Source organism: Pelophylax lessonae (assembly GCF_965119305.1).
Source record: "Pelophylax lessonae genome assembly, chromosome: 4".
Classification (NCBI taxonomy): Eukaryota; Metazoa; Chordata; class Amphibia; order Anura; family Ranidae; genus Pelophylax; species Pelophylax lessonae.
In genome coordinates, this window is record NC_138771.1 from 327946691 (window position 1) to 327959695 (window position 13005).

Genomic DNA, 13005 nt, shown 5'->3' on the forward strand with positions numbered 1-13005 from the left:
AATCAAGCATACAACACCAGTCACTAATCACTGTAGTTCGACAACAGGGTGCAGCATGCTACAGGATTGAACAGTACCATGCCGTTTATAGATGGGAGGTTTCCGATAAATGTTACTCTCTGCAACTGCTGTGAGGATAAAGGAAGAGGAAAAAGGAGAACGAGAGAGGAAAAAGACAGGAGGAAAAGTGAAGGAGGGAGTGTTCAGAGAGGAGAGGAAGTACAGGAGACAACGATCACACAAGACAGATTGATGACGTGAAAGAGGTGACAAGCAGAGGTGAGCGGCGAAAAAAAACAAAAAAAAAACAGAAATTAGGTGAGATGAAGTTGTGAGAAAATGATTTAAAATTGTTATATAACTCGTCATACAGCTTGGGGAAAAATTAGAGAGTGATGTGTTTTGTGAAATACTATGGCGTTGTGGGGTTACCAGTGCTGAGTATTTGTGGGATGCGCCACTGCGTGGTATGTGGCGCTTCCCACAAATACTCATATACATATATTTTTACATTACTGAGTAAAAAAAAATGTCTGTTACAATATGGGTAACTGGTCATATCAGATGAAGATGTAACCTAGGTTAGAAATTCTCCAATATGGTCCTTATTAGCCACCAATTATTAACAGTGCATGTTTTCTAGACCTGAGTAGCAGCACAGGTATGATAACTTAGTTACGATATGAAGATTATTTCACCTATAATTGTGTAAGGAGATCTGAAAATCAGGAACTGTTGGTGTACTTTGAGGACTGAATCTGAGGAACAGCGGACTAGACATCAAGCTTTCTTGCTTCATGTGCTACGGGAATGTTGGCTCAATGGGGCCTTCACCTTTGACACTAATACAAAGACCCTCAGGCTTATAATAGTGCAAAATGCAACAATGAATAGTATGCTATAGCTAAATAATCATCTTTTAAAATGCTGAAACATGACCTGTAAAGTGTACCTGTGCTCAGGATAAGAAGGTTGTAGATATAGGGAAAATTATCGTATGCAGTAAATACCTGTGATTGCATTTAACAGAACCACTGCAAGTAACTCCTAAACAGGACTTATAGTGAACTCTATGGAGTCTTGACCCTACCCAAAGTCAAAACTGAGTTGAAGTACAGCAGCCGAAATTGTCCATATGTCAATGTCTCCTTGGTAGAGAAGCTCCTACTGGCTGCCAGAAAATCTGTCCCATGTAACACCTTCAGGATTGGCACGATGGTGGGGCCAGCGTGAAGTTTTGAACCCTGATGTGGTAATGAACCTGTGGTGCTCAGTGACTGCAAAGATTTAGTGAAGCATAGAGCAAACATTTATTACAAGTTCTGTAAGGGAGACATCAAGCACAAGTTTGCTTTACAGGTGTTGAAAGTGCATTAACAAAGTTACGAAGTTATTAGAACTCATCTCTGGTCGACTGAAATGACCTGGCTTCTGACTGGTTCCTAGGTGTTACTGTCTTTAATAGTCATTGTTGCACTTTGTACTGTCCCACTAAATGAACATCTATTGTGTGCTATTACACATTATAGAAGGACTTTGACCACCCATGTACTCCCTTAAACAGATAAAAGAAAGGTAAATTTTAATTGTTACTTTCCAAAGGGCCTTCTTGCTTTCCTACCTGGAATATGGAAGTGCCGTGGAGCTTGGTAAAGGGTCGGTGTGGAGCAACGAACATCTACCTGGCTATAATAAGGGGAGTTACGGCCACTCTCCGTGCCTGGAAGAATGTTTATGGACATGCATTGAAAAAAAAAAATGAAATGGAGAATTTCAAAAAACAAAACAAAAGAATAGTAGAAAAAAAAAGAAATAAAGCAAAGAGGAAAGAATTCACAGCAAGAAGTAAGAGAAAAAAAAAAGAAGAAAAGCAGAGACAGTGAGGAGCCAAGATTTAGAGGGACATCATAGTCAAGATGGGACAGCTCTGTTGGTGCCATCTTGAGGTTATGAAGGTGGAAGTCTGCATTACCATATTTAATGGCAAAAAAATATATAATAGTAAAAAAATAATTAAACAGTTTATCATTTGCACTTTTAAATCTAGCATTAGATTTAAACGCATTCTGCCGAAGTCAAATGTGTTAATAGAAAGAAAGATATGTGACTCTGTTATTATACTGCCACAATATCTTCCTTTAACTATGAACAGGTCAATATTTTTTTCAGCATAACAAAGATTTAGCTGTCTTTTGATAAACCTTGTATGGAAAATAAACCAATGGGAATCATTTGTTGAATTTGTTTATGAAAAAAATGCAAAATGTTTCTTCTCTTTTGTCAAAAAAATAAAATAAAAATAATAATGAACATTCAACTAACTCGAGTAACTGACCCAACGAATGAAAGCTCGTAGATTTGAAACTGAGGACTAGATCTTTAATCATTTTTGTATCTTTAAAAGATGTATGGGATTTTTTTTTTCTTGAATCATACTTACCTAGGTGGATGCCCCTGCCGGCTCTAACACTGAGAACCAAGCAATCAAACTCCACCGATCGATCGGTTCTCAGGGCTCCCTGAGCAGAGAGCTGGTGACTGTCAGTCACCGCTGTCTGCTCTGCACCCACTCACTCAGTGGAACGCTGGGCTGTGGATGGGTCAGGAGTGGCCAGCTCTGGCTCTCAACAGCTCGCTGAGAAGCTAAGCCGGGTGCCGGTCCAGGCATGTGGGCGGATTCTGAACATGTGGTCGTGATCCTTTCTGAGCCTGGAACGGCTATGTGACATCAGCTGACAGGAGGCTTCAGCCTGCTGTCTGCTGAAAATGGAAATTCATTTTGGCTGTACTTCTCCTTTAAGCAAATCTTATTAAAATAACTATTATATCATCCTGCTTGGGTTTAGGATTCATTCTTCTTTATAAGGAACTGCAATATAAACACTGTTTACTTGAACTCTCAGTATCACATAATGAAATAGTTTTCTGGTGTATGGTTCAAGCTGGTCATACTTGGGTATAAGTGACCAAAACATATGATAGACATATTATCTTAGGCACCTAGAATCAGATTGTTTCTAATAGTTATCTGACTTGGTATATGTAAACAAAAAAAAAAAAGTCATAGAATAGAAAACAATATCTTAGGTTGGAAATATTTATTCATCAATGACATTGAAGGATTGTTGCCTGATGTGTACAATCGGATTTGATATCCTGCATCTTGTCTTTTTTTGTGTGTGACTTACAATGGAAATAAAGGACTGTATCTCATCAGTATATATACAGTATAAACCTTTCAAACATAAACCTTTACTCATTTTGGCATTTATTGAACAATCATTTTCCATTGGGTATCTTTAGTTCTAACGCCATAGCAGGAAAAGTGAAGGCACTTTAAATGTTGACCTATGGAGCAAGAATAATGACGGAAGTGCCTAAAAATGTTAAGATGTGGTTTCTTTTAGACCAGATTTACAGCATTGGAACAGCACTCCAATGCACTTTGCTGATGAACATGTTTTGAATAGTAGCATAACATGTGGCACGCACTTACATGCATTGAGTGCTTACAAAAATGCTACGTAAACCTTTTTAAAGCGTTTTGGTGCATTCGAAAGCCCATTCAAACGCATATTAACCTGTATATGCTAAATGTACTGCAAAGATGTAAATGGACCCTGAATGTTTTAGATCAATATCAAGCTTGATGTTCTAAGGAGAGCTGCTACGAATATCATAATAATTCTCTATCTCTAAAGAGTGCTAGGAGGAGGTAACAACATACCCGACATGTAGTAATGCTGTGGTGAGCGAGGCATGGTGAGGGAAACATCTCGATGGCTATAAAGAGGAGAATCAATATATCCTGGGCTGGATGACCTCCTCTGTCGCAGATCCATTCCTTCATAGATATCCTTTGGAGATCAGGAAGTGAGACTTAATTAGAACCTGGCTGGCTTTAAGAGGGATACGTTATGAAAATAACAGTGATAAGAAATAAAGAAAAAACACCCAAAAATGTTAAAATTGTTTAAGATCCAGTAATTTTTTGCCTCTGTGACCTGTCTTTTCTGCCATGTAAGGCTCCATTCAGAGTTGTTTCAGTGTTTTGATAAAGATCCCTAGGAGGGCACTTTTCACTATAGTCTATGTAATATGCATCCACATTTCTGCAGGCAGAATATTGGGCGTATATGGCAGAATGCACTTCAGAATTCTGCTCCACTGCCTGCTTGGACAGGGGCTGAAATATAACGTGTAACTCCAGTAAAAATGTTTGTTTTGTTTTTGGGTACAGTTGAGAATTATAAGACCTCAGTCAGGACTTATTGCAGTCTGATCATTGAGGAAAATGGAAAAATAGCACTGGACTGATAAGGTTATCTTATTGGTTTTCCTATCTTAAAGTACTGACGTTGATGTAAATAGTCTGGTTCTCATGCAGGCAGCTTCTAAACCTCAGATGATCTTAGTGGTCTCCTTTGGCTTGTAGTGTAATGTAACACCAAAAATAAATTTAAATTTTGTGAATGATCTCTAAAGGAAGCCTAGATCTCCTGGAGGTTTTCCCTCACTGCCTGTCTGGGTGACATTTCATCATCAATGGAACAGGAAATGAAAGAAAATCTCTGCAACAAGGCCTCAGACTGCAATAATGTAACCAAAACTGAAGCGCCACACCACTGCTTTGAGGTTCAGATATAATTTATTCTAATAAAAATCAGAATGAATATCCAAAGAGTCTTTGAATTATCACCCTGACTTTTGTTGGAATAAACCTCTTAAGGCTTCGTAAACACCCTGCCTACATTTACCACTGCCGCAGGAAACTGGAAAAAAAAAACGCTGCAATTTTGCCACGTTTAGGTGTTCCCACGGTCAGCGGTAAAAACTTTCCTATCCTGAACGTGATTCTTTTGTGTTCAGGAGAGGGAGGTTGAAGCTCCCCAAACCGCAGCAGCTCCTAAACTCTGCTAAAAGTCTATGTGTACATGGACACATAGGCTTTTATGGAGTGGAGTATAGGAGCTTTGGCAAAAAAAATGCCCAAAGCTCCTAGACTCAAGTTTAGAAGCTGCTATCGTACATGACGCCTAAGGCTCCATGTACACGGGATGCTGGAAATGGCCGTTTAGGAGCAGTTGGGCGTTTTTTTTAGAAGCCCCTGAACCCATCTACATTTTATCTTATCTGTCCATGTACACCAGGTCGTTTGCGGTTGTTTGCGGGCAGTTGCGTTCAGGGACTTTTTTTAGAACGCAATTATTTGCGTTCGAACGTGTGTTTCCCGGCGTTTCAAACGCAAAAACGCGACCGAACGCGTCCGAACGCGACCGAACGCGATGACCCGCGTTTGGCGTTCGCGTTTTTCCATTTTAAAGGGGAATAATTTTTTTGACCTCTAGGAACGGTTCTAAACGCAAACGCCCGCAAACGCCCGCTAAACGCCCACTAAACGCGGGTACAAACGTGACCGAACGGACGTTTCAAACGTCCTAAAAATTCCAGCATTCAAAGGGACTTTTAACAACGTCCCGTGTACATGGAGCCTTAGGCTTCATGTACACCTAGTCTATTATGACCGCCGGCCACAAGAAAAATGCAAAACGCTGCAAAGTCACGCCAGGAAAAAAAACTTAAAAAAAAAAAAAAAGTTTAGGAGTTGCTAGTGTACATTAAGCTTAACAGTGGTGTGACCCTTTCATTTTGGTTCCAAAAAGTTATTGTAGTCTGAGGCCTTGTTGCAGAGATATTCTTTCACTTCCTGTTCTGTTGATGAAAGGCAGTGAGGGAAAACCTCCAGGGACACAATCAGCAATACAAAGCTGGCAGGAGATCTAGGCTTCCTTTTGAGATCATTCACACATAGTGTAGTGACTGGCATTTTTCTGCACTGGAAGAATGCTGGTCACTGCTAGGGTAAGTCGAAAACAATTGTTTTCTGTGTACCCGGTTTGCACTGCATCGCAGCCCGGAGGTGTGGCGCAGTGAGTTACGATAAATTGCAGCACCGGTAGGCACAACATCACAGCACAACAAATTGTGCTGCTGCATGGTGACATAAAAGAAGTGTTACATTGTACACTTCAAAAAAAAAGAAAAGAAAAGAAGGGAACTGTGTGATGCAAGTGTCAACTCAAACTGGCAGCTGCCAGAGGGTTTAGTGTACAGACAATGTGAAAGGACCCTTACTAAAAATGGATATTCTTCTGTTTGTGTCCTTCTTGGACATTTTCTGACTTCCTGTTCTGTTAACATATTGTCACCAGGACAGGAAATCAGCACTTAAACTGGCAGTTTATTTAATTTTTTTCCACTCTATGCAAAACTGAAAAAAATATTTTGGCATGAATCGATTTTGAAATGTGCTTTGTTGCAAACAAAACCTGCATCGATATTCTACAGCAGCATATAAACTAGTTCTACTGTGGCAGCACAAACCCCCTTTACCATAGGAAATGTACTGAGGGTGTAAGCAGAGTGCTGCTGTCTGATTTCTAATGCAGGCTTCATGATAAAATATCTAATTTACCTCAGCTTCAATTTTCAGGAATAAAACCAAGAGTTTTAGAAGCCCTCGAGCTTATGGAGCTAGAAGGTAGCTGAACATTGCAGACAGAACATTGAAACACCACAACTACTGTCATGAAGACCCTAGGCCCTAGTGAAAATGATGCTACAGCTAATAAATCATTATACTGATATAACAATGGGTTGTATTTATAAAAGAAAAAAAAATGCATAGCTATTTGTCTAGCGAATGGCTGATATTTTCTTTCTGTGCGAATGGGGCAAATTCTAGACGAAGCTGAGGCTCACAGGGAATAAACACTGATCTGAACCATCTACTTGCCTAATGCTGTATTTTCCCAAACCACTCTTTTTTTTATTATAAATGAAGAACATTCCACCTGTAGGAGGAGAATGCTTAGTTTTGCCCCACTTGCACAGAACAAAAGCACCAACAGATTTGCTGGACAAACAGCAAGCAATTTTTTTATTTTTTTTTAAGTGAAACTTTACCCATAACAGTTTGATAACAATTAATGTTCTTTAACAGAACATACATTCCACATGAATAATTATGCTACTAAAATAAGTGTGTGCTGTAAATTGCATTGCTCCTGTTTCTTCTTGCTGGAGGCTGCCATTTTGTTAAAGCCCAGAGCAGTCACTTCCTCTTTTGAATCTCTCCCCCTCTTCCAGTCTCAGCAGGGAGCAGCTAAATTTCTATCCATGTATGGGCTAGACATGTACACATGTCAATCTATTTACAACCAGCATGTTGGGCTATGCCCGGCAACACTGATCATTGTATTCTGCCAGTGGGGAAGGCTTCCTGCTGTCAGAATACAACAACTCAGCGGGAGTGATGCACCAATCCACCTTGAATGTGCGGATCTGGGAATCTGTTAATTTTTTTTCATTCAACCCGCTGGTTGAGCAAAAAAAAAAAAAAAAAGAATCATGTATGGCCTGCCTTAGTCTCTAAAACTATATGTCATTTTCTGCAGTTAACCACTTGCCGACCACAATACATATATATATGTGCATTTTTTGGGCGTCTTTGGAGGCAGGCATGACATCTGAACTTCTGTATAGGGGTATATATATATCACACACACACACACACACACATATATGTATATATACACATACACACATACAGGTGTGATAGGAGCGGAACCATATCCCTGCAAATAATTTCATTAGCGCAGGCATAGGGTTCCGCTACTTTCACACCTATATGTGTGTATGTGTATATATACATATATGTGTGTGTGTATATATACCCCTATACAGAAGTTCAGATGTTATGCCTGCCTCCAAAGACGCCCAAAAAATGCACAATAAACGCCTGCAACGAAAACGCCCAGGTGTGTTGTTGCAGGCGTTTATTGGGCATTTTTTGGGCGTCTTTGGAGGCAGGCATGACATCTGAACTTCTGTGTAGGGGTATATATACACACACACACATATATGTATATATACACATACACACATATAGGTGTGATAGGAGCGGAGCCACATCCCTGCAAATAATTTCATTAGCGCAGGCATAGGTTTCCGCTACTTTCACACCTATATGTGTGTATGTGTATGTATACATATATGTGTGTGTGTGTATATATACCCCTACACAGAAGTTCAGATGTCATGCCTGCCTCCAAAGACGTCCATAATAAAGCCCAATAAACGCCTGCAACAAAAAAGGCCAGGTGTGAAAGTAGCGGAGCCCTATCCCTGCTCTGCTGCAATTCTAAGACAAACAATCTTTTTTCTATGGCGGTCACCCTGACATGGAAGAGTTTGGTCACCCTGCCATAGCAGTCAGTCAGTTCACCCTACACTACACTACGGTCACCCTGACACTTAACACTTTCCCTACAGAAACTAGATTATTGAATCTAACTATAGTGGTATATAGTACCCTAACTACACTAGATATCCCTTTCCTCACACTAATAATTGCTAAATGACACTTTGAGAGCAGAAGAAACAGAACTGCTTCCACTCTCTTCCACAGCCTCTGTATTACAGTGCTAGAGATTTGGCGGGGCTATGTTATATACTGGGGGGCGTATTCACTACTGATTGGCCTCTGGACCCCCTAGTCACTCCAATCACATTCCTAGCATCCTCCTGCCCCCTCAATTGGCTTTTACTAATGTTTCTGGTCCAATCACGGGCTTTTAAAGCCCAGTTCCTGTCCCATTGCATTTTGGTCGGTTCTGGTTGCCGAATTCCGAACTTTTTCAGCAAAAAGTTCGGAATTCGGCCGAATTTCAAACAGTCAATGTTCGGGTCGAACCGATGGTCGACCCGAACCGTTCGATCACCCCTAGTTATCGCTTCTGCTGGTTCACCCGAGAAACTATTCGACGGTGCAGCTGGCTGCTCCCATAAGCGATGAAAGGGTTAACATAACTCCATGGCCTTGGAGGACATGGAGGACAGGAGCAACGTCATTGCATCACTTATGGTCCAGGCTGAAAGAATATCATTTTTTTTTTTAAAGCGAAAGATCAAAAAAATTTTTAGCCCAAGATCTCTTCATAAAGAGGACCTGTCATCCTCATTTCAATTATAGGGGATGTTTACATTCCTTGAAATAGGAATAACAGTGATTAAAAAAAAATGTAAACAGACAGTGTAAAAATAAAAAGTAAAATAAATAACTAAAAAAAAAAAAATGGAAGCGCCCCCCCCCCCCCCCCCCATCTCTCGTAAGCAGAAGTGAATGCATATGCAAGTCACGAACGCATATGTAAACAGTATTCAAACCACATGTGAGGTATTGCCATGAACATTAGACTGAGAGCATTAATTCTAGTGCTAGACCTCCTCTGTAACTCTAAACTGGCACTTAAAGGGTCGCCTATGGAGATTTTTAGGTACTGTAGTTTTTACCATTCAACAAGCGTGCAGAATTTTAATGTGTGACATGTTAGGTATCTATTTACTCGGCGTAACATCATCTTTCACATTATGCAACAATTTGGGGTAACTATTTAGCTTATTTTTCTTGATTCATAAAGTGTACTTTTTCCAAAAAATTTCTGTTTGCAAAACTGCTGCGCAAATACCATGTGACATAAAAAATTGCAACGATTGCCATTTTATTCTCTAGGGTCTCTTCTAAACAAAAATGTATAATGTTTGGGGACTATAAGTTATTTTCTAGCAAAAAATACTGATTAAACTTGTAGAAAAAAATTCCAGAAAAAGCCAGGTCGGCAAGTGGTTAAAATGTGTGCATTTCTATCCTTGACTGTATGTCTTTGATCAGCTAGAGAGGAAGGCTGACGGCAGCTTTTCAGTGCTGAAGTTCATAGTGCTGGCAGAAAATAGAGAATATCAGGGAGATAAGAGAGGACACTGTCCTTGTAAAAGTAATTTCTTTTGTGTCTCCCTGGCAGCAGAGTTTGTCCTGTCACCTCTCCTGCTTTCCTTTCCTCTTTCCCTAATCTGTGTCCCCTCAGCACAGTCTATGTCATTCCTGTTGTTTTCTAACTTCTCAGCAGTAAATCTTGAGGCAGAACGGCCTCTAGTGACTCAATTTTTATCCTCACAGTACCGATAATACAGGACTGTGCAGAGCAGGATAAAACGGTGCATTACTAGATTTTAAACAGAATAGGCACTTATTTTTAATCTTTTACATGGTTTTACCTGCAAAAGCGGCCAGCCTGAAATGATCTATCAGGGCTTAACTTTCTAACTAAAGTTCCACTTTAAATACAACCCATTGTATCAGACTATACATTAGCTTTCATGATCGAGAAATCTATACAAACACAACAGAAACCACTGAATAGCAAGTGGTACATAGTTCTACTCAGTTGTTGTTAAGGTACAACTTTTAGCATGCTTGAATGTCAGGTCATTGCTTGTAAGCATTGCAGAGTGGGAATTGTAGGTCAACAACAATTGGACATGTCCAAACCTTCTCTGTGGTAGAACCATGTAGTCAATGGTAAAGGAAAAAAGGCATGGCAGGAAGTAGACTGGCAGCATCATTGGGCTAACATTGGTTCTGTACCTCCCCATAGCTGTATCTTTCCAGCATCTCATCCGACGTGTATCTGCTATAAGGCTCGTAAGAAATGAGGTCAGGGCGCTGCACTGCGTAGATTGCTTTAATCTTAGGAAGAGCAGCTAAGTCCTTGTAATTTAGAATCTCATTGTTTACTTTAGCCTGAGAGAAAGGAGGAAAAGAAGGGAAAAAAGAAGAGGTGACAAGAGCCCATATTTCCAGAGAGGACCCTTCTTACAGCACCCAATGGAGGCTGCAAGAGGAGGAACACTGCTCATTAAATATGGCTGTAAGGGCCAACAATATACAATATACATGAGTCAGGGAAACATGCAGGAGAAAATGTGATTGCGATTGGATGAGATCTAACATCACTATATGGCCAGTACACAGTCGGCCACACTTAAAATATAATCAATTGCTTGGCCATTATATTATATATAATATATACAGTACATACACACACATGAGTTATGGCCATAGATATCTACAAACCTATGTGTAATTAAATACTATGACCCTACTCAATTTATAATAAAATGTTTACTATGAAATCTTCTCTATATACATTTTTACTTCAATGAAAGGCAATTCCTTTTAAGGTTAAAGTGATTGTAAAGTCTTGTTTTTTTTTTTTTTTTTTTAATAAACATGTTATATTTACCTCCTCTGAGCAGTTGGTTTTGCACAGAGCAGCCCGGATCCTCCTCTTCTCTGGTCTCTCTTTGCTGCTGCTAGCCCCTCCCTTCAGTCGAGGGCCCCACAGCAAGCAGCACGGAGCTGCTGTTTGGCCTGCCCCCTCTCTCTCTCCTGATTGGCTGACTGACTTTGATTGACAGCCATGGGAGCCAATGGCTCTGCTGCTGTGTCTCAGCCAATCAGGAGGGAGAGTTCCGGATGGCCAAGGGACTCATGGACATCACTGGACAGAGAATGGGTTCAGGAAGGCATTAGGGAGTGCTGGGGAGGCTGCTACACAGAAGGCTTTTTATCTTAATGCATAAAATGCATTAAGATAAAAAACCTTCAGCCTTTACAAATCCTTAAATTAAACAGTTTCAAGAATAGTGGGGTTGGCTGACTTGCGACCATCCACTGGCATATTAGGAGAATCTATTAGAACACAGACAGTAAGATGGCACTTCTGGCTTTTCTTTAAAGCTACAGTGTTGAAGCAAAGGTAAAGCATATCTAAACTCCAAAACAAAAATATATTCTAGCTTACCAGATCTAAAATATGGTGGCTGCACTGATTTTCTTTTTCATATTGCCTTTTATGCATTATTTTCATCTGGTGATACTTCGAATAACATCTCTCCTGCCCTAGGGTGACAGCGTTCACTCACTGTACTGTATCTATGGAGGTTGTCAGGGTTGTAACACACTGCCCTTCAGATTTGGACTACAAAAAACACCTTCCTCTCTTCATCTACGTTAAATGGTGCAGGGAAATTTGTAGTTTACAGAAAATAGATGTGCAGGCAGGCAGGCAACAATGTTCCTGCTTTTAGTTTAGTTCACAGGAAGCACACTGCATTTCCTGCAAGATCAACAGGTATTTTCTGTATTTTATGAAAATCTTCTTGGGCTAAAAAACGAAAACAAATTCATCCCTCACATCAAGGGCTGGTAATCTGCAAAATAGTAACTTTTTGTTTCAGGCTTGGATATCCCTTAAAGGCCTTGCATCTTTAAAAAAACAACTCAGTATGTTTCTACACTTTAGGCCTGGAACACACCTATGCATTTTTTTAGTGCATTTTCAGTTTTGCTGAAACACACTAGAGACCATTTAACATGGTTTCCAATGGGTCACATTTACATCTGTGCATTTTATGGAAAGGGCCAGGGACCAGAGTTTTCATTTTTGGCTTCATAGACTTCAATGGATCAAAAACGTGTATTTAAAATTCAAAATGCACCTGGAATATGCACCAACTGCAACCTGCATAGGTGTGAACCTGACCCTAAAGTACCCATGGGGGAGACCTCTATTTAAATATTCTATAATCTGTCTTCTCAACTCATTCATCCAAGGTTGCTTGCTGATGAAAGTGAGAGTTACATAGTAGTAGCAATAATTAAGATGGTCCTAAACTTTAAATGTTTTTTTTTTATCTTAATGCATTCTCTGCATTAAGGTTAAAAATGCCCCACTACTTGTCCTATCCACCCCAATCTCTAAACACTTACCTGGCTCCTGTCGTTTTAGTGATGTCTATGTTCCAGCACCGCTCCCCTCTCTCTTCCTGGTTTCATAGAAGACACTTAAAGTGATATTAAAGACTTGTTTTTTTTTTTTTAAATAACAAACATGTTATACTTAGAGCCGGTTCACATAGCAGCGACCCGACTTGCCGGGGCGACCTGTCATATCATTGAAGTCAATGCAGGTCGCCCCAAAGAAGCTCAGGACCCTTTTTCTAAGTCGGAGTGACTTGTGTCGCTCCTATTAGAATGGGTCCTGTGCTAATCTATGGGCAGGCGACCCATGGCAACTTGTCAGGCGACCAGGTTGCCTGACA

The 13005-nt window shown here is 40.2% G+C and overlaps 1 protein-coding gene across 8 annotated transcripts in view; it reads right to left on the bottom strand.

Moving 5' to 3' along the window:
* ABLIM3 (actin binding LIM protein family member 3) overlaps nucleotides 1-13005 on the bottom strand; it is a 421965-nt gene that overhangs the window by 40510 nt on the left and 368450 nt on the right. For 3 of the 8 annotated variants that reach the window (XM_082254478.1, XM_082254471.1, XM_082254472.1), the window contains exons 10-13: nucleotides 10487-10642; nucleotides 3728-3857; nucleotides 1622-1720; nucleotides 78-128 (exon numbers count right to left, since the gene is read on the bottom strand). In XM_082254478.1, coding sequence (XP_082110604.1) covers nucleotides 78-128; nucleotides 1622-1720; nucleotides 3728-3857; nucleotides 10487-10642 — 436 coding nt within the window. The remainder of the gene's footprint in view (nucleotides 1-77; nucleotides 129-1621; nucleotides 1721-3727; nucleotides 3858-10486; nucleotides 10643-13005) is intronic. The other 5 variants (XM_082254475.1, XM_082254474.1, XM_082254476.1 and 2 more) reach the window with 3 other exon arrangements.